Genomic DNA, 21,889 nt, shown 5'->3' with positions numbered 1-21,889 from the left:
CCAAAAGGAAGTGCCATGATATATTCAAAATGCTGAAAGGAAAAAAAAATCTGAAGTCACAAGAACTCTATCCAGCAAGGCCATCATTCAGAATAGAAGGAGATAGAGTTTCACAGGCACACCAAAGCTAAAGGAGTTCATGACCACTAAACCAGCCCTGCAAGAAGTATTAAAAGGGACTGTTGGAGTGGAAAGGAAAAACCATAAGTAGGGATGAGAAAAGTAGGAAGCACAGAAGCAATAAAAATATGTCTATAAAAATCAGTCAAGGAACTTACAAAATAAAAGGATGTAAAGTATGACATCATGTACATAAAACGTGGGGTGGAGAGGAGTAAAGAATGAGTTCAAACTTAAGCAACCATCCACTTAATATAGACTGCTATATCCAGAAGATGTTATGCACAAACCTAATGGTAGTCACACATCAAAAACCAGTCATAGATATGCCAAAAATAAAGAGAAAAGAATCCAAGTATATCACTAAAGAGAGCCAGTGAACTGTGAGAGAAGAGAGCAGGAGAAGAAGGATCAGAGAAAAAAACAAACAAACAAACAAACAAACAAACAAAAAAACAACCACAAAACAAGTAACAAAAGGGCAAATACATACCTATTAATAATTATTATGAATGAAAATGGACTAAATGCTCCAATTAAAAGACATAAGGTGACAGAATAGATAAAAAAAAAAAAAAAACTAGCACACGCATTTGTATGCTGCCTACAAGAGACTTATTTCAGACCTAAATACACACGCAGATTGAGAGTGAGGGGATGAAGAAACATCTATCATGCAAATGGATGCATACAAAAGAAAGCCAGGGTAGCAATACTTACACTGGACAAAATACACTTTAAAATAGACTGTAACAAGGGACAAAGAAGGACACTATATAATAATAAACAGGACAATCAAACAAGAAGATATAATCATTGTAAATATTTATGCATCCAACATAGGAGTACCCAAATAATAAAACAGTTAATAACAACATAAATGAACTAATTGACAGTAATACAATAATAGTAGGGGAATTTAACACTCCACTTAACTCAATTAATAGATCATCCAAATGAGGTCAGTAAGGAAACAGTGGCTTTGAACTGGACTAGATGGACTTAACAGGTATAGCTAGAACATTCCATCCTAAAACAGCATAATACACATTCTTTTCAAGTTCATATGGAACATTCTCCAGAAGAGACCACATATTAGGCTACAAAACACATCTCAACAAATTCAAAAAGATCAAAGTCATACCATGCATCTTTTCTGGCTACCACACCATGAAACTAGAAATCAACCACAAGAAAAAATTTCTGGAAAGAGCAAAAATACATGGAGGTTAGATAACAGCAACTAAACAATGAATGGCTCAACTAAGAAATAAAAAAAATATATCAAAAATTACATGGAGAGAAATGAAAATGAAAACACAATAGTCCAGGGGCACCTGGGTGGCTTAGTTGGTTAAGCATCTGCATTTGGCTCAGGCCATGATCCCAGGGTCCTGGAATCAAGCCCCACATCAGGCTCCCTGCTCATTCTCCTTATCCCACTGCCCATCCTTCCTGCTCATTCTCTCTCTCTTAAATAAATAAATAAAATCTAAGAAGAAGAGGCAGGAGAAGGAGAAGGAGAAGGAGAGGAGAAGGAGGAGAAGGAGAAGGAGGAGAAGAAGAAGAAGAACAAGTAGAAGATGAAGACGATTATGACACAATAGTCCAAAATCTTTGGGATGCAGCAAATGCAATTCTAAGAGGGAAGTTGATAGCAATACAGGCCTACCTCAAAAGCAAGAAAAATCTTAAGTAAACAACCCAACCTTACACCTAAAGCTAGAAAAAGAAGAATGAACAAAACCCCAAACCAGCAGAAGGAAGATAATAATAAAGATTAGAACAGAAACCAGGAGCTGGATCTTTAAAAAGATCAACAAAATTGGGACATCTGTGTGGCTCAGTGGTTGAGCCTCTGCTTTTAGCTCAGGGAGTGATGCCTGGATCCGGGATGGAGTCCCGCATTGGGCAGCCTGTGAGGAGCCTGCTTCACCCTCTGCCTGTGTCTCTGCCTCTGTGTGTGTGTGTCTCTCATGAATAAACTAATAAATCTTTAAAAAAAACCAACAAAACTGATAAACTCTAGCCAGACTCATAAGAAGAGAGAGAGAGAAAGTACAGAGGACTCAAACAAAATCAGAGATGAAAGGGGAAATAACCTACACCATGGAAAAAGAAAGGATTACAAGAGAATATTATAAAAAATAATATGCCAACAAATTGGACAACCTACAAACATAGAACCTACCAAAACTGAAAACAGGAAGAAACAAATTTGAATAAAATGATTACCAGCAATGAAATTGAATCAGCGACTGAAAACCTCCTAATAGGGACACCTAGGTGGCTCAGATGCACTGAGCATCTGCCTTCAGTGCAGGTCATGATCTCCAGGTCCTGGGACTGGGCCCCATGATGGGCTCCCCACTCAGCGGGAAGTCTGCTTCTTCCTTTCCCTCTGCCTCTCCCCCCACTCATGCTCTCTCTCGGTCTCAAATGAATAAATAAAATCTTAAAAAAAAAAAAAAAAAAAAAACAACTCCTAACAAACTAAAGTCCAAGACCAGATGGCTTCACAAGTGAATTCTACCAAACACTTTTTTAAAAAAATTTTTATTTATTTATTTTAAAGATTTTATTCATTCATTCACAGAGACAGAGAGAGAGAGGGAGGCAGAGACACAGGCAGAGGGAGAAGCAGGCTCCATGCAGGGAGCCCAAGGTGGGACTTGATCCTGGGTCTCCAGGATCACACCCTGGGCTGCAGGCGGCTAAACTGCTGTGCCACTGAGGCTGCCCTTTTTTTATTTTTTAAAAAAGATTTTATTTATTTATTCATGAGAGACACACAGAGAGAGGCAGAGACATAGGCAGAGAAGCAGGCTCCATGCAGGGAGCCTGCTGTGGGATTTGGTCTAGGATCATGCCCTGGGCCGAAGGCAGGCGCTCAACTCCTGAGCCACCCAGGCATCCCTCTACCAAACATTTAAAGAAGAGTTAATATTTATTCTTCTCAAACTATTCCAAAAAATAGAAAAGGAAGGAAATTTTCCAATTTTATTTTATTAGACCAGCATTACTCTGATACCAAAACCAGATAAAGACTCTAAAGATAAAGAGAACTATAGGGTAATATCTCTGGTGAATATAGATGCAAAAACCCTCAACAAAATATTAGCAAGCCGAATCCAACAATACATTAAAAAAAATCATTCATCACGATCACCTGGAATTCCCCGATTGCAAATCAATCATTGCGATACATCAGATCAATAAGAGGAAGGATAAAAACCATTTGATCATTTTGATAGATGCAGAAAAAGGATTTGACAAAGTACAACATCCGTTCATGATGAAGTTCCTCAACAAACTAGGTTTAGAGGGAATATACCTCAACATAATAAAAGCCTTATATGAGAAACCCATAGCTAACATCATACTCAATGGGAGGGAGACAACTAAGGGCTTTCCCCTAAGGTCAGGAAAAAGACAAGGATGTCTACTCTCACCACTTATTCAATGCAGTATTGGAAGTCCTCACCACAGCAATCAAACAACAAAAAAATAAATTAAAGGCATCCAAATTGGTAAGGAAGAAGTAAAACTTTACTATTTGCAGATGACAGGATACTATACATAGAAAACACTAAAGACTCTAACAAAAAACTACTAGAACTTATACATGAATTCAGGAAGGTCCCAGGATACAAAATCAACATAGAGAAATTCATTGCATTTCTATACACTAATAATGACATAGCAGAAAGTGGAATTAAGAAAACAGTCCCATTTACAATTGCACCAAAAAGTCCCAGGATACAAAATCAACATAGAGAAATTCATTGCATTTCTATACACTAATAATGACATAGCAGAAAGTGGAATTAAGAAAACAGTCCCATTTACAATTGCACCAAAAATAATAAAATATCTAAGAATAAACTTAACAAAGAGGTGAAAGACCTGTACTCAGAAAACTATAAAAGAAGTTTATAGTTTTATAGTTATATTGATGAAAGAAGTTGAAGATAACACAGATATTCCATACTCATGCATTGGAAAAACAAATATTGTTAAAATGTCTGTAGTACCTAAAGCAATCTATAGAATTAAGGCAATCTTTATCAAAGTACCAACAGCATTTTTCTTAGAGGTGGAACAAACAATCCTAAAGTTTGTATGGAACCACAGAGACCTCAAATAGCCAAAGCAATCTTGAAAAAAGAAAAAAAAAAAAACCACACAAATCTGGAGGTATCATAATTTCAGACTTCAAGTTATATTACAAAGCTGTAGTAATCAAAACAGTATGGTACTGGTACAACAACAGACCATAGATCAATGGAACAGAATAGAAAGCCCAAAAATAAACTCACAATCATATGGCCAATTAAACTTTGACAAAGGAGGCAAGAATATACGATGGGGAAAAAGCCAGTCTCTTCAACAAATGGTGTTGGGAAAACTGGACAGCTATATGCAACAGAATGAAACTGGAGCACTTTCTTACACCACACACAAAAATTAACTCAAAGTGGAGTAAGGATCTAATTGTGAGAACCAAAACCATAAAAATCCTAGAAAAGAGCACAGGTAGTAATTTCTCTGCCATGGGCTCTTATAACATCTTTCCAGACAGATCTCCTGAGGCAAGGGAAACAAAAGCAAAAACAAACTACTGGGACGATATCAAAACAAAAAGCTTCTGCATAGCAAAGTAAACAATCAATGAAACACAAAGACAACCTACTGAATGGAAGAAGATATTTGGAAATGATATATCTGACAGAGGCATAGTATCCAAAATATATAAAGAACATATACAACTCAACACCAAAAAAAATTAATTCTTTTGAAAATGGGCAAAAGACATGAACAGACATTTCCCCAAAGGAGACATACACATGGCCAAGAGACACATGAAACAATGTTCAACATCACTCACCATCAGGGAAGTGCAAATCAAAACCACAATGAGATATTACCTCATACCTGTCAGAACGGCTAAAATACAAAACACAACAAAAACAAGATTATATATTAACAACAATACTGGAATTAAAAAAAAAAAAGAATAGGGCAGCCGGGTGGCCCAGCGGTTTAGCGCTGCCTTCAGCCCAGGGCCTGATCCTGGAGACCCAGGATGGAGTCCCACATTGGGCTCCCTGCAGGGAGCCTACTTCTCCCTCTGCCTGTGTCTCTGCCTCTCTCTCTGTGTCTCTCATGGATAAATAAATAAAATTTTTTTTTTAAATAAATAAAATCTTAAATAAAATAAAATAAATTTTAAAAAAGAATAGATGGAAATTTATAATACTGAGGTTGTTTGGGCTCATCCTACAGCAATATGTTGATTAGAATCATAAGAAAAAAATGAGGATCCATGCTTACTCTGGCATTTTAAAATGTAAGAACGGTGCTTGAGACACTGGGCACCTACATCAAAGGGAACAAATAAAACAGAAATTGTTTATACTGGTGGGAAAAAGTTAAAAAACGTGAACACTGCCACGTTTGTTTCAAATATTTTATATATATATATATATATATATATATACATGTAGATATATGTATATATGTATACATATAAAAAATAACTTATTAACAGAGCATAAGAGTTGGTTGTGGAGTCAAGACCAACAAAAAAAGGCAGTGAGAACATCTGACTGCTAAACTGTGGCAATGTTGGGAGTGCAATACAATTCAGAAAAGAGAGTTTGGCAGGGTCACGGAGGAGGTGAATTCTGAGCAGGGACTTGAAACAAGGGAAAAGTTCCCGTGGGAAGCAAAACACAAAAGAGCAATCTAGGTTGGGGAAAAACATGAACCAAGGTCAAAAAAGCAAGTACAATGTGCTTATTTCTAAAAGTCATGGGGCACCTGGGTGGCTCAGTGGTTGAGCATCTACCTTTGGCTCAGGTCATGATCCCAGGGTCCTGGGATCGAGTCTTGCGTTAGGCTCCCTGTGGGGAGCCTGCTTCTCCCTCTATGGCTCTGCCTCTGCGTCTCTCATGAATAAATAAAATCTTAAAAAATAAATAAATAAAAGTCCTTCATGTGACCTAATAATAATGCCTGGCATCTTTCAAGCACTTACTATATGTTAGGCCTCATTCTGCGTGCTTTACCTGTATATATTACCTCATTTAACACAGCAATACTGTCATCAAGAGCACCCTATTCAGATCATTCTTTTCTGTTGCCCTTAGACAAGTTGCCATCTCTGGGTCTCAGTTTTTCCATCTGTAGAAAAAGCAAAAAATAGATTGTCCTGTGCATGGCTATATGCAGACGCACAAGAAGAGATTACGTAGAAAATGATATACCTAATTAGGATAAGTTGAAGGATAAATCATACTGTGTTTTTTGGTTTTGTTCATTTTGAGGTTTTTGTTTTGGTTTTTTGAGGAACTGCCAGACTGTTTTCCAAAGTGGCTACACCATTTTGAATTCTCATCAGCAGTCTATGAGCATACCAATTTCACCACATTTTCTGCAACATGTTACTTGGCTCCTTTTTGGGTATAGCCATTCTACTGAGTGTCAAGTGGAATCCCATTGTGGTTTTGATTTGATTTGCAATGCCCTGAGGGCTAATGATGTTGAGCATCTTTTCAAGTGCTATTGACTATTTGTTTATCTTCTTTGGAGAAACGTCTATTCAAATCTTTTATCATTTTAAAAACTGGTTGTCTTTTTAATGTTGAGTTGTAAATGTTCTTTGTATATTCTGGATATAAGTCCCTTATCAGACATATGATTCATAAATATTTTCTCCCATTCTATGGGCTTTTTACTTTCTTGATTGTATCCATTCAAGCACAAATGTTTTTAATTTTGAGTAAATGAAATTTGTCTATTTTTTCTTTTGTTGTTTGTGCTTTTAGTGTCTTATCTAAGTATCCATTGCCAAATCCAAGGTTATGAAGATTTGCTTGTGTGTTTTCTTACAAGTTTTATAGTTTTGGTTCTTACATCTAGATTTTTGATCCATTTTGAGTCAACTTTTTGTACTTGGTAGGAGGTAAGGATCCAACTTGATTCTTTTACATGAGGCTATCCACTTGTCCCAGCATCATTTGTAGAAAAGACTATTCCTTCCCAATTGAATGGTCTTGGCACTGCTGTTGAAATTAATTTGCCACAGACACGTGAGTTTATTTCTTGACTCTCAATTTTGTTCTGTTGTTCTGTCTCTCCTTATGATGGTATTACAATGTCTTGATTACCATAGCTTTGTAGTAAGGTTTAATAACATAAAATGTGGATCTTTTGGTTCTTTTTCAAAATTGTTTTGGCTGTTCTGGGTCTCTTGAGTTTCCACATGAATGGAAAGTGGAAATGAATGGAAAGAAATTAGCCTATCAACTTCTACAAAAAAGCCAACTGAGATCCTGATAGGAATTGTGGTAAATCTGTAGATCAATTATTAACATCTTAACAATATTAAGTCTTCTGATCCATGGACATAGATGTCTTTACATTTATTTAGCTCTTAATTTCTTTCAATGATATTTTATAGTTTACAGCATATATTTTTCCTTTAAAATTAAAAAAATTTACAAATTTATTCCTTTTTTTGCTACTGGAAAGGGAATTGTTTTTTTAATTTATTTTTCAGGTTTTTCACTGCCAGGGTATAGAAATGAATCTATTTTTGTATATTGATTTTATATCCTAAAATCTGGCTGAATTCAATCGTATGTTCTATTGGGTTTTTTTAGTGGATTTCTTAGGATTTTCTACATACAAGGTAATTTCTTTTGTGAATAGATGAAGTTTTACTTCCAATTTGGATGCATTTAATTCCATTTCCTGGCATGGCAGACAAATTGCAAATAAACAAAAAATCACCAAAATATCAAGTAATAATGTCAGATATGTTCAGAAATAAGCTATGATGATGTGATGAGAGTGACTTCAGTAACTACTTTAGATTGGGCACAATGTCTCCCGTGAGGAAATGACATGTAACCCAACACCTCAAATATAAGAGCCTTCTAGATAGTCGGAACAGCAAACATGAAGGCACTGAAAGGTGAGAATGAGCTTATTTTTTGGAGGACAGGTAGACAATGTGACAGGAATGTAGCAAGCAGGAGGTTAAAAGAGGTCGGGAGGCACCTAGGGGCTAGGCCATGTAAGACTTTGTAAACCTGAGCGATGGAGGTTGTATTTTAATCTAGGCTTGATCGGGTGTACTGCTGGAGTGTTGGGCAGGGAGTGATGCAATCTAATCCACATTTCAAAATCACTATAGTTGCTTTGTGAATAACAGGTTAGAATGGAAGCCAGAGAATTACTTAGGGGGCTACTGTGGCACTTCACGTAAAATATGTTAATGACTTGATAATGGAGATGGAGAGAAGCAAACGGACATAGGGTATGTATGTGACTTCCTGTCAAATTGGATGTAGGGAGTGAAGGAGGGAGAATTAAGGAATAATTGCTGAATATCTGGTTTGTGCACTGGGGTGGGTGGTAGTGCCATTTATTGAACAAGATTGGGCTTGAACAAGCAGGGAGTTGGGAAATGGTGTTGAGGATATATGTCACAAGTCCCGTTTTGATATGTTAAGTTGGAGACACCAACTGGTATTCCAAATACAAATGCAAGTAGGCAGTTGGATAAATATGAATGGAACTATAGGCAGTGAGCTGTTTTCAGCCTGAAGGAGTTGCCAGTGAGGCAGGAGGCATTCCAGGAGTGTTTTAGGCAATCCAAGGTAATTACTGTTTCAAGAGGGTGTCGTAATGTGCTGACAGGCCCAGATTCCAGTCTGTGGGGTTACTTCATCTCTCTGAACTTTCTTCCCCACCTATAAAATGGAATAATACCTGATTTGGGTGTTTACCTGTGAGGCTAAAGGCTAAAAGACATAAACGAGAGCTAGCACCATCCTTAATATATATTCAACAAATAGAAACTATTCCTCTATACAGTTTGATAAGAAATGGCCTTGTTAGCCAAACTAGCTATATTTTCTCAAGAAAAGATAGATCTTGGAAGGAGGACTGCTCTAAGACCATCTGCAGCTCATACTTTCTCTCCTTCAGTCAACCTCTGAAAACAGTACAGGTCACTACCAATATCAGGAAGTAGTTTTCCTACCTACCTCTTCCCTCAAATGCTGTTAACTTTGTCTAAATAATGCCAAGAACTTTAATATATTTAAGTAACACTTGATGTCATAACAACCACGAAAGTATTAGGTGCCTCTTTTCTTTCTTGCACTAAATACACCCTCACACTCACACACATCATTCTTAGCAATTCAAATTATAAGAGGGATATAAAACTCTCATCCTAAAGAATTTGAGGCTATGTCCAAATACTAAAATAGCAATGCAACAATAATAATAGTTAACCTTTATGGAAGGCTTACTATTAGCCAGAAAGTACTTTCCTAATTGTTTCAGATCTATTAAGTCATTTAATCCTCTAACAATCCCATAAGGGTGGGAATATGATCACATCATCTTCCCCAATAGATTAGGTTTATTTTTTTTATATATTTTTTAAAGATTTTATTTATTTATTCATGAGAGACACAGAGAGAGAGAGAGGGGCAGAGACATAGGCAGAGGGAGAAGCAAGCTCCCTGCAGGGAGCCCAATGTGGGACCCAATCCTGGGAATCCAGGATCACACCCTGAGCTGAAGGCAGACACTCAACTGCTGAGCCACCCAGGTGTCCCAACAGATTAGATTTTTTTTTTTTAATTTTTATTTATTTATGATAGTCACAGAGAGAGAGAGAGAGGCGCAGAGACACAGGCAGAGGGAGAAGCAGGCTCCATGCACCGGGAGCCCGATGTGGGATTCGATCCCGGGTCTCCAGGATCACGCCCTGGGCCAAAGGCAGGCGCCAAACCGCTGCGCCACCCAGGGATCCCCAGATTAGCTTTAAATGAGAGTGGGAGAGCTAGCCTATTTAAAGTGAATTGCCTAGGTACCCTAGTACCTAGGAGGCACAAAAACATGAGATTCATAACTGTTGCTCAATGAATAGCTGAAGGATAGCTGAAGAATTAATCCCAGGTATTAGATGTAAAAGGTAATTTTTTGTTTTTATATTAAAATTTGCCCTTAGCAGATTAGTTGAACAGGGCTTTGTCTCAGCTTCCAAAGCAATTAGTGCATCTCACGGTATCTGGCTGAATGTTCTGAAGAGGTAAAATTACACACCATGATGCAATAGTATGGAATAAGCTCCTGCTACCAGATGATCTTTTCTGCAATATTTTATCCCTGAAGTATTTGGCTGAATCTTTATCAGGATAACCTCATTAATTTTTTTTTTTTTTTTAGGATAACCTCATTTAAAACAGTTTTAAGGGAGGCCTGTGTGGCTCAGCGGTTAAGTGTCTGCATCCAGCTCAGGTCATGATCCTGGAGTACAGGGATCGAGTTCCACATTGGGTTTCCTGCATGGAGTCTGCTTCTCCCTCTGCCTGTGTCTCTGCCTCTCTCTCTGTTTCTCATGAATAAATAAATCTTAAAAAAAAATAAAAAATGTCTTAAAATTTATAAAGTATACCTCGTAATGGAGCTCATTTTTTTCACGAAAGCATGTGCTTGGGGCACCTGAGTGACTCAGTGGCTTAAGCATCTGCCTGTGGCTCAGGTCATGATCCCGGGGTCCTGGGATCCAGCCCTGTGACGGGCTCCTGCTCAGGAGGAGGCCTGCTTCTCCCTCTCATCCCCACTGGTGCTTTCTCTTGCTATTGCTGTCACTGTATGTCTCTCTCAAATAAATAAAATCTGAAGAAAAAAAAAAAAGAAGAAAAAAGATACTTAAGAAAAAAAGAAGAAAAGAAAACCTGTGTTCTAAAGCTCACCTAGACTTTTTCTGAGAGGATGGAATGATTCAGATCAAGGAATTTTTCAAACAACTTTTGTCATTAACATTTTATTTCAATTAAAGAAATGTGAATTCAGAATTAATGTAAGGTAAAAACCTTTCCAAAGTATTTGGCAAAGGAAATACTATTAAGAGTTTGCTTAAAATGTTTTTGGTACCTGTGCTATATATTACAGACATTAACAAAATAAAAAGCATATTCTGAAGAAAATCAAATTCTGAGAAATTCTGGTTTGTAAAAATCAATTCACTGGTACAGTCCTCCTAGGGGAGAAGCAATTTGTCTTTTTATCATCAGTTAAAAATCTAAGGAGCATACGTCCTCTTCTAGTTGTGACCATTACCACACTCTACAACATGTACAAGCCTAAATCCTTGTAGCCAGAGAATACAGTAAAAGAAACAGGATTCTGGTATTTAACAGAACTTACAGATCATGTACTATAAAACATTTTCTTTTGAAAATAAAAATTTTATAATCTATTTAAAAAATATCAAACAATTGAAAAATATCTAAACTGGAACAAAATTTGCAAACAGAAGTTCAAAAAATTTGGAAAAGCCATACACATAACATTAAATAACATCAAACTTCATTTATCTTTTTTTAAAGCTTCATTTATCAACTAAAACAACTCAAAATGATTTCTGTGTGTTGAGTTTAACACTTCAATGTTTCAGTAGAAACTGCCATTCTGTTACACATTATCAAAGTCCATTTCCTAAATAATTTGAAGAAATTCCAATTATAAGACAAATGAAGACTGAAAATAGAAACAGTGCATCTTAAAGGTTTTCAGAAGCCTACGTACAAGTAATTTCCAAACACATAATTTTTTTATATACTTATGGTTTGGAACAGATTTTCCCTGAGCACTCTTTCCGCTTGGTTAGAAAAATTAAAACATGATCTATAAAATAGAATTTAGTTTGATTTCTACTGAATGTATGCCATTTTTCACCCATCATATGTATTTGGGAATGTTTCCTTCTAGACATTGCTAAAGTAATAAGTAACTATAACTGTTTGAGGGGCTGGCTATTTGAATGGCTTTAGAAATATGGTTAAGTTTTAGAGCCCTGAGAACTGCACAGTGGGTGTTTCATACAACCAAAATGCTTTACTATCCTAAAACTATAACAATTATGTTAACAAATTCAGAATGGCACTAGTGTCACAGAAGAAGACGTAATCAGTAATTTCTGCTCAGATAACCGATAGATAAATCGAAAGAAAAACAAGTTGGATTAACATTGTGCTTTCTATGGAATAATGCTGAAAAAATTAACCCTCCTGCCCAACACAGGAAATACCTCACACCTTGAAACTTTATTTAACGCAGTCTTGAGATCTGTCACTCCTTAATATTCATGCAAACTTAAAATCAGCATCGATGGGAGTTTCGTCACACAAGTTACAGTTTCCAATGCTATCCCAAGATTTACAGCCCAAAAGACATACTATAATCAGTGCACATGCACAGCTGTGTTCCCTTAAGTATTTAAGGTCTTAAAAAGTCTTAGCTACTTGAGAGTGTAGGCCTCTTCTCTTTCAAATAAATAAAGGGTAACAAATAAGAGGAGTCTTAACTATGCAGATTTGTAAGTACTAATTTTCTACATAGCCTAGCAACACGTTAAAGGAAAATCAGATTTAAGAAGTTTCATATTTACAATTAGATTTCAGAAGATCTAACTATACATTTCCCTCAGCATTATCATTTATGCGATTTGCAAGAATAATAAAGAACTTGAAACATTTAGAAGTCATTGTTCTGAAGATCTTCAAGAAGTGAGCAACTTCAGATATCCAGAGGTGTGTCTTCTCTCTTTTTAGTTATAGATAAGGTGCTTTATGCAGGACGCCCTGGACCAAAACGGCTTTTAGACCTAGATTTTTTTAAATAGAAAAGAAAGGTCAGAGGTGCTTCTTAAACAGTAGGAATTGGCTGCTGCTTTAGGTTACACCTTTGCTTTGACAGTATCAAAGTTTAATGAAACTTCATGTAGCCCCATGATCCATTTTTAAAAACTCTTGGAGTGAGACATATTTTGGAATTCAGATTTTTTGGGGGTAGGGGAGATAACATGGTACATATATCATATATCATGGATTGGAGCAGTACCGTATAATCACACACATTAATGCTTTTTTTTCAGTTTAACAAACGAACATTTATATTCAGTGAGATAAATAAAAACTATAAATAGCATTGCAGTAGCTTAGTTTGGGTTTGAGTTGCCACAAATTTATAAAAAAGTCTTGTTGGATTTCTGAGCTTTCTGGATTTCACAATTGCTGATAAGGCATTTGGCTATGTAGTATTAATGATCCAATCTCAATAACTGTTAATCTTTAAAAGAAAACTTGTGATGTAAAATGACAGACAATCCAGTAAGTTAATTTTATTAAGAGAAATAAGATAAAGAATAGGGAAGACTTAAATGTTTTAAATATATATTACCTATAAACAGTATAAAATTCTACGAATTCACAGGTCCAATAGAGCTTACATTCCTATCTGCCGCTAGCTTAAACAGGGCTGATTCAATAAACAGAAAACTTAAAAATACTATAATTTTGTGTTTACGACCTTTTTAAGCCTTAGTTTAAGTTAAAATCTGGTCCTGATTAGTATCCTGATGATCTAATCCTTGAAACAAAACAAACTCCCAATTTTGTACTACTAGTGTTCACATGATTTTTCCCTAAAAAAACAAAATCACAGGGAGCCTGGGTAGCTCAGTTGCTTAAGCAGCTGACTCTTGGTTTCAGCTCAGGTCGTAATCTTGTGATCTCAGGGTCCTGGGATCGAGATCCACTTGGGGCTCCCTGCTCAATGAGAAGTCTGTGGGAGATTCTCTCTTGCTCCCTCCCTCAGCAGCCCCCACCCTGCTTGTACATGCTCGCTCTCTAAAAATAAATACATAAATCTTGAAAAAAAGAAATCACTTCAAAGCCAGTGACATTCTGAATTTATTTATGCTGATTTACCTTGTATTTTTTTCTGAGCTGCTCTGCCGTGCAGTGACTGGCACTGAGGCCTTGATTTGCGCTTCAAGTCTGGAATAAATACCTCCTGCAAACTGCAGAGTAAAGGGGCAAAATGAAGTTGTTATTTTTGTGTAATCAATAGAAGCTCTGCTTTACTAAGATGGCATTATTTTTTAGCTTAGAAGTAATATTATTTTGATTTTTAAAATTCAGGCTCTTTGAATTAAAATTTATGTGAATAATTTTACATCCAGTAAGATTCACACTTTTTATTTTTTTTTTTTTTTTTTTTTTTTTTTTTTTAGATTCACACTTTTTAGTCACACATTCACACGTTTGAAGTTTGACAAATGCATACAGTAATATAACCATCATTACAATGGAGACATACAACAGTTCCATCACCTCACAGAAATCTCCTTGTGCCTCTCATAAGTCAACTCAATTTGCCATGATAAGCTCCTGGCAACTCCTTATCTGTTATAAGTCCCTATAGTTTTGTATTTTCCAAAACACTATTTAATTAGAATCATACAGTCTGAAGCCTTTTCAATCTGGCTTCTCTCACTTAGCTTAATATATAGGAGCTTCATTTATGTTGCTGCTATATTAGTAGTTCTTTCCTTTTTATATGTACCACAGTTTGTTTATTCATTTGCCAGGTAAAGAACATTTGGGTTGTTTCTAGTTTTTGACAACTCTGAATAAAACCACTATAAACATGCATGAACTGAACTCTGTGGTGAGTAAATGTTTAATTTCATAAGAAACTGTCAAAAGTGATTTCCAAAGTGGCCATTCCTTTTTGTATCTTTACTAGCTTTATGTGAGAGTTCCAGTTGCTCTCCATCTATCCTGGCCAGCATTTTTTTTTTTTTTTTTTTGACATTCTAGTTGGTATACAGTGGTATCTCATTGAGGTTTTAATTTACATTTCCCTAATGACTAATCATGTTGCACCTTCCTTTTTGTGGGCTTATTTGCTATCTGTATCCCTTCTTTCATAAAGCATCTGATTAATTTTTTGCCCATTAACTTGTATTGGAATGTTTTGAGAGTTCTTTATATATTCTGGATACAAATCCTTTATTATCTCATAGATTATAGCTTATCTTTTAATTTTCTTAATAGTGTCTTTCAAAAAGACCATTCACATTTTGATGACGTCCAATTTGTCAACTATTTCTTTTAGACATCATACTTTTGGTGTCACAGCTAAGAAATATTTGCCTAAGCTCACAAAGATTTTAGAAGTTTTAACATTGTATGTTAACTATATTGGAATTACAATTAGGGGATCCCTGGGTGGCTCAGAGGTTTAGCACCTGCCTTCAGCCCAGGGTGTGATCCTGGAATCCACATCAGGCTCCCTGCATGGGGCCTGCTTCTCCCTCTGCCATTGTCTCTGTCTCTCATGAGTAAATAAATAAAATCTTAAAAAAAAAAAAAGGATTTATAATAAAAAAAAAAAAGAAAGATTTTAGAAGTTTTATAGGGAAGTAAGTTTTTTTTGGGGGGGGAAGTAAGTTTTTAAATAAAAGAATAAGGGCAAGAGTAACTGTAAATACATAATACCATACTAACGTTAATATATATAGTATTATGATTAATAAATAATTTTAATAAGAACATAGGTATTTCTTGTCATTTTTATTAAGATATCTTATTTTAGAAATAACATCTAAGCACTGCCTACAGAGTTGAGTGAAATCAGCAGCTTCCAAAACGTCACCTTCTGAGTAGTCAGCATTTGGTCAGCAATGCATGGTTAATCTACTCTTGGTGTGATATTACACTTTTAGTAAAAACTACTTTATTATGTGTATTAGAGAGGACCTATGGACCATGGATAATAACACGGAGAACATTTATGTGAGAGAACTGGCTAACTGGGACAGAATATACAAATATATTTAAATTTGTTTTTTTGGATTTTGCCTAAAACATCTTTATACTCCTCATGATGAAAGTAAAGTAGGAAGGTATATCTAAGCAAGCACAGTACACTACCACGTAATTCTTACTTCTTTTGCTTCCTTTGACTTTACTCGATCCAGATCACCCAGTCTCATCTTTATTAGGTGCCCTGTAATTTCAGACATCCGCCGCTGATCTGGAGGTAAAAAATAATAAAACTAACTTTTTATAAGGATGTATATATAACTTTTATTTCTTAACGAACACTTCAATTATCAAGAATTTATGAAAATACCACTAGATACTATTTTAGACATATACACTTATCTTTGAAGAACTTCAGGCAGCAAGTGGCCAATGGCTCATACATAAGATAATGCTGCTTTTAAGGTTACTGTAACCCAACCTAAAACATGATATGCAGTCATCTTTAGAGTGCAAATAGTGGGCAAAAGTCAGTCTGACATTTTCAAACCACAGGTGCATAAAATAGTACATTATCTGCTAGGATTGTCTACTAATGAAACTCTGGATGAGGGGCACCTGGGTTGTTCAGTTGATTGAGTGTGTCTGCCTCTTGATTTCAGTGCAGGTCATGGTTTTAGGGTCATGAAATCAAGCCTCGCATCAGGCTCTGCACTCAGCAGGGAGCCTGTCTGGGATTCTCTCTCTCCTTCTCCCTCTGCTCCCCTACACAAACACACACACACTCTGGTAGATTCCAAAGGGAATGCGTGAATTCTAGGCCTTATTCTAGTTGGAATAAGCAAGCTTTTTAAGCTATTCATCATACTTCATAAAATGAAACATTCCCATCATTGTCATTTATACCTAATTTGTATGTTATGTACACATTAAAACGTACCATCTTCCCTTTGTGCATCCTGGTTGAATCTTAAGGATCTTGTGGCATCCCATTTATTCTTCTGCATACTCACACTATTAGAAAAATTAAACAAAAATCAGCATTGATACTTTAAGAGTGGGTATCTGACTGGATTAAAGAGCAATACTCACATGAAAGGAGACACATCTCTAGAAGTTGACTAAAAAAGAGTAGACAACATCAAGGTCCAATTAGAACACATTTACTGATTAGTGTTACAGTTAGTAATAAACAGCAGTTTACATTTACAGAGTTCAAGACACTGTACCAAAAGCATTACAAGTATTATTTCATTTAAGCCTTGTAACAACCACATGAGACAGCTGCCATATTTACCTCTATAATGAAACAGGTTCAGAGAAATTAAGAAACTTGTCCAAAGAGATACAGACCTAGAATTTGAACCCAGCTATATTTGTCTGACCTGGAAGCCCCAGCTTATGCAATCTTCTAGAATTCACCCATTCATGTGTTTACAGTACTTCACATGCAGATGAAAATAGAACCTATCCAATATAATTGTGTATAACTGGTCTCAACTCAGCCTTTCACACATTTTTGGAATCCGTGGTTCCTCTTTTTGTCAAATGTGGTTATTACTGTGCTCTTATTCCTACTAGGGCTTTTTACCTCTTCCTTCAAAGGTAGGGGAAATAAGAATCATTTTAAAAGGTCATTAAATATAATTTATTTTAAAATTATGAAGTCAGGCAGCCAGGGTGGCTCAGCAGTTTAGCGCCGCCTTCAGCCCAGGGCCTGATCCTGGAGACCCAGGATCGAGTCCCACATCGGGCTCCCTGCATGGAGCGCTTCTCCCTCTGCCTGTGTCTCTGCCTCTCTGTGTGTGTGTGTGTGTGTGTGTCTCATGAATAAATAAATAAAATCTTTAAAAAATAAAAAAATAAAATTATGAAGTCTACTTATCTCATTTCAAAGTCTATCTTATATTTGAATAAGTAATATTCATTCAAAATTCAAAAGTTACAAATGGGGTCCCTGGGTGGCTCAGTCGGTTAGGTGTCTGCCTTAGGCTCAGGTCATGATCTTGGATTCCTGGGATTGAGCCTTATGTTGGGCTCCCTGCGCAGCAGGGAGTCTGCTCCCCTCCCCCTACTTGTGTGTTTGCGTGCTCTCTCTCTCAAATAAATAAATAAATAAAAACAAATCTTAAAAAAAACAAACCCAATTTCAAAAGCTACAAATAACACATATAGTAAAAAGTCTCTGTCCCCAGGGCTCCTGGGGGGGCTCAGATGGTTAAGCATCTGTCTTTGGCTCAGGTTATGATCGCCGGGTCCAGAGATCAAGCCCCACATCAGGCTCCCTGCTTGCTCAGTGGAGAGTCTGCTTCTCCCTCTCTGTCTGAACCCCCTTCCCACTGCTCTCTCTAATGAATAAAATCTTTAAAAAAAAGTCTCTGTTCCCTATTCAGTTCCCTTCTTTAGAGCTAATGAATCTTTATCAACTTCCTTTGCAGTTTTTTGGAGATAATTTATGCACTCATAAGGAAAGACATAGATTCCCTTACCAGTTGCTATGCAAATGGTAGAGTATGGCAATATACATACTGTTTAGGACTTTCTTTCTCTCATCTATCAATATATCTTAGAGATCTTTTTTTTTTTTATCTTAGAGATCTTTAATCTCAGTTTATATGGAACTTCTTTGTTCATTTTTATACTGCTAGCATTCCACTCTGGTTTATTTTTACTCTTTTTCAGATTTTTCTTGGCTGTATTTGCCTGCTTAGTTCCCAATATGAACTTTAGAACAGTAATGGGTAATTTAGAGCTACCTTCTCTGATGCCTTCTCTTTCTTCTGACCACAGGGTGAAGACATCTGCTTTTTTGGTTGTTTTGTGAACTTCTTTGGCTTTTCCTTTTTCCCTGACAACAGAAAGTCAGTGTTATATCTCACATACTTTTTCAATGCACTTGTTACTTATAAACAATAAAACAATTTTTAAAAAACCATTGTTTCTTAAAACTAACAAATTATTTCTAAATAAAAAGTAAATCTATGGAGAAGTCAAACTGAATATACTTTTACAGGGGTTCATTTTAATTATTTTTCTTTCTACTTGGTGAAAACTTTTGGGGGAAAAATTAGAGCAATAAATTCAAAGTCCAAATGAAATTAAATGTTGAAAATGTTGGGAAAAACTATATACATATTTCTCTGAATCTAATTTGATAGTGGAGACATCACCTAATTCCAAATTTATATATATATATATATATATATATATATATATATATATATATATATATATAAAACTAACTCAGAAAAACACAGTTTTGAGAGTGGAAGGAGTGGAGAACTCACACACACAAAAAAATCTCTAAAATGTCTTTTGCTTGGGGAGGAGCAGGGGCCATGAGGATAAAAATGGAAGTAGGACAGAAATGATCTTGGGAGGAAGTAGATTTGGGACAAATTGTATTCTGGACTAGTGCATTCCTACAATCAATAGTCTGAATTTATTCTGGCTGACAGTGTAGGAGGAGAGGAATAGCAAAGAAGGAGGGGAAAGAGGCATTTCTCTAAAGTCAATGTTTGAAGGTAAGGATTGTATATCAGATCACCGGTTTCCAAACATCAATAATTTATAGACCACCTGTTTAGTTTTTGCTCTATCATTTAAAGATTTTATTTATTTATTTACTCATGAGAAACAGAGAGAGAGAGAGAGAGAGAGAGAGAAGCAGAGAAACAGGCAGAGGCAGAAGCAGGCTCCATGCAGGAAGCCTGAGTGGGACTCGATCCAGGGTCTCTAGGATCAGGCCCTGGGCTGAAGGCAGCGCTAAACTGCTGAGCCACCTGGGCTGCCCTTGCTCTATCATTTAAAACTTTGTATTACTACCACAAATGGAAAACCCGTGAAATGTGCTACAAGGAAGATAACCCTGAAGATTCTGAAAGAAAAACAAAACAGGGATGCCTGTGGGGGCTCAGTTAAGCATCTGGTTCTTGATTTTGGCTCGGGTCATGATTTCAGGTTCGTGAGATCCAGCCCTGAGTCAGCCGAGTGGGGAGCCTGCTTAAGTTTCTCTCTCCCGGGATCCCTGGGTGGCGCAGCGGTTTAGCACCTGCCTTTGGCCCAGGGCGTGATCCTGGAGACCCGGGATCGAATCCCACGTCAGGCTCCTGGTGCATGGAGCCTGATTCTCCCTCTGCCTGTGTCTCTGCCTCTCTCTCTCTCTCTGACTATCATAAATAAATAAAAATTAAAAAAAAAAAGAAAAAAAAAGTTTCTCCCTCTGTCCCCCTCCCCCACTCATGGTCTTTCTAAAATAATAAAATAAAAACAAAATAGTATTAACAATCTAGAGAGATTTACGTGCCTGCTGGCAAGCCTGAGTCCCTGACATGTGTTTGTAGTTAAAATGGGAAAAAAACAAGTGTTATAAAATTGCTAATAGACATGATAGGGTAAGATCTGATAATGGATTGTGAAGACCAATTCCTTCCAAAGTAGCCAATGATAGAAACAGAACAAAAATATTATAAACTATCATCTCTAGGTACTGGCAAATAATCAAAGGAAGGTAGAAAGGTGAGTGTTTATATTTAAAAGTGCATAAGGTGGGGAAGTAGATGAAGGGTGAAACAGGGCACAGGGGTTAAAGAGTACACTTACAGTGATGAGCACTGAGTACCATATAGAATTTGCTCAGTCATTATATTGTAAACCTGAAACTAATATAACACTGTATGTTAACTATACTGGAATTAATTTACAAACTTAAAATATGCATAAGGTGAGAACTGTGAGTTTATAGCTTTCTGCCTGAGGGCATTTCCCAATACCTCTAGCCAAGGGAGGAAAATTACAGCCTTATGAGCTCCAGGGAAAAGATGATAGAATTCAAAGCAAGAGAAGCTGGAAATTTAAAGGGGAAATTTTGGAAGAAAGTCACAAAAGAACGTCTTTTGTAACACAAAAGAGATCTAAAACATGACTATAAACTCTGCCCAAATAAGTATTAAATCATCAAAGTGTTATGGGAGTCCCAAGGAAATCTAGCTAAACAGGCAAGCAGACACTAGGATGGAACTGCAAGACAGAATTGCTCTTGATGAGAGGTGAGAATTTCTTGTGCCTTTGACTAAATGCTTTCCCAAACTGCATAGAGCTCAAGCTTCCAACTTCAGGAGCCTTACTGGAAAAACAACTAGAATTCAAAGGGCAACCCACAAAGCAAGGAAACCACTAAGCAGGTAAGTTCCCAAATCTGAATATAAAATCTATCCAAAATCCTGCTTGACTACTCCACAAGGGAGACAGATTTTGCAATTTGGGTCAGGCAGGTAGACTTCCTACTAGGACAAAAAAAAAAAAAAACAAAAACAGGCTGGTATGACCCTGGGGGTCAGGCTAAAACAGTAGCAGTTTGGGGGCACCTGGGTGGCTCAGTGGTTTGATCGTCTGCCTTTGGCTCAGGTCATGATCCCAGGGTCCTGAGATGAAGTCCTGCATTGGGTTCCCCGCAGGAAGCCTGTTTCTCCCTCTCCCTCTTTGTTTCTCCCTCTGCCTCTGTTTCTCCCTCTGCCTCTGTTTCTCCCTCTGCCCCTCTCCCTCTTTGTTTCTCCCTCTCCCTCTGCCTCTTTGTCTCTGTATCTCTCATGAATAAATAAATAAAATCTTAAAAAAAAAACAAAAAAAAAAAACAAAAACAAAAAACAGTTGCAGTTAGCAGCCAAGAAACACTTGTGCAGAGGCACACATCATTCACTACATACCACAAGGGAGACAGATTTTGCAATTTGGGTCAGGCAGGTAGACTTCCTACTAGGACAAAAAACTCAACAATCCTCAGAACAAAATAGATTTCAGAATTGCACAGATAACCTACCAAAAGTTACAAGATGAAGAAACTGAAAAGTATGAATCACTCAGAAAAGAAATAGTCAATAGAAACTGATTCTGAGAGAGCTTATATACTGGATTTAGCAGACAATGATTTCAAAGCAACTATTATAAATATGTTCAAAGGGAAAATGGTGCTATTGAATAAACACATAGGAAATATTTAGTAGATGGTCTCAAGAAAAAGTCTGAAATGGTAGAAGATATCAGTGAAATATGGAGTTAAGCATTTAAATTATCCAATCCAAAAAATAAAGAGAAGAGTGAAGAAAAAGAAACGAAACTTCAGAAAC

The 21,889-nt window shown here is 36.6% G+C and overlaps 2 protein-coding genes and 1 long non-coding RNA gene across 6 annotated transcripts in view; 1 reads left to right on the top strand and 2 right to left on the bottom strand.

Annotated features, from left to right (window-relative positions):
• The window catches only part of C11H2orf74 (chromosome 11 C2orf74 homolog), a 32,079-nt gene extending 25,851 nt beyond the window's left edge, over positions 1–6,228 (bottom strand). Inside the window, exon 1 of the mRNA XM_072768502.1 lies at positions 6,205–6,228. Coding sequence (XP_072624603.1) covers positions 6,205–6,209 — 5 coding nt within the window. The 5' untranslated portion in view covers positions 6,210–6,228. The remainder of the gene's footprint in view (positions 1–6,204) is intronic.
• Positions 1–12,368, top strand: part of LOC140600313 (uncharacterized) — a 35,823-nt gene extending 23,455 nt beyond the window's left edge. The window contains exon 2 of the long non-coding RNA XR_012003569.1: positions 10,375–12,368. This is a non-coding gene — a long non-coding RNA (uncharacterized lncRNA). The remainder of the gene's footprint in view (positions 1–10,374) is intronic.
• The window catches only part of SANBR (SANT and BTB domain regulator of CSR), a 54,126-nt gene continuing 43,196 nt past the window's right edge, over positions 10,960–21,889 (bottom strand). For all 4 annotated transcript variants that reach the window (XM_072768495.1, XM_072768497.1, XM_072768496.1 and 1 more), the window contains 6 exons: positions 18,521–18,612; positions 16,857–16,885; positions 16,705–16,778; positions 15,947–16,035; positions 13,923–14,014; positions 10,960–12,817 (listed from right to left, as the gene is read on the bottom strand). In XM_072768495.1, coding sequence (XP_072624596.1) covers positions 12,781–12,817; positions 13,923–14,014; positions 15,947–16,035; positions 16,705–16,778; positions 16,857–16,885; positions 18,521–18,612 — 413 coding nt within the window. In that variant the 3' untranslated portion in view covers positions 10,960–12,780. The remainder of the gene's footprint in view (positions 12,818–13,922; positions 14,015–15,946; positions 16,036–16,704; positions 16,779–16,856; positions 16,886–18,520; positions 18,613–21,889) is intronic.

The sequence above is a fragment of the Canis lupus genome, chromosome 11 (assembly GCF_048164855.1).
Source record: "Canis lupus baileyi chromosome 11, mCanLup2.hap1, whole genome shotgun sequence".
In the NCBI taxonomy this organism is placed as follows: domain Eukaryota; kingdom Metazoa; phylum Chordata; class Mammalia; order Carnivora; family Canidae; genus Canis; species Canis lupus.
This window is presented reverse-complemented; position numbering and strand designations above follow the sequence as displayed.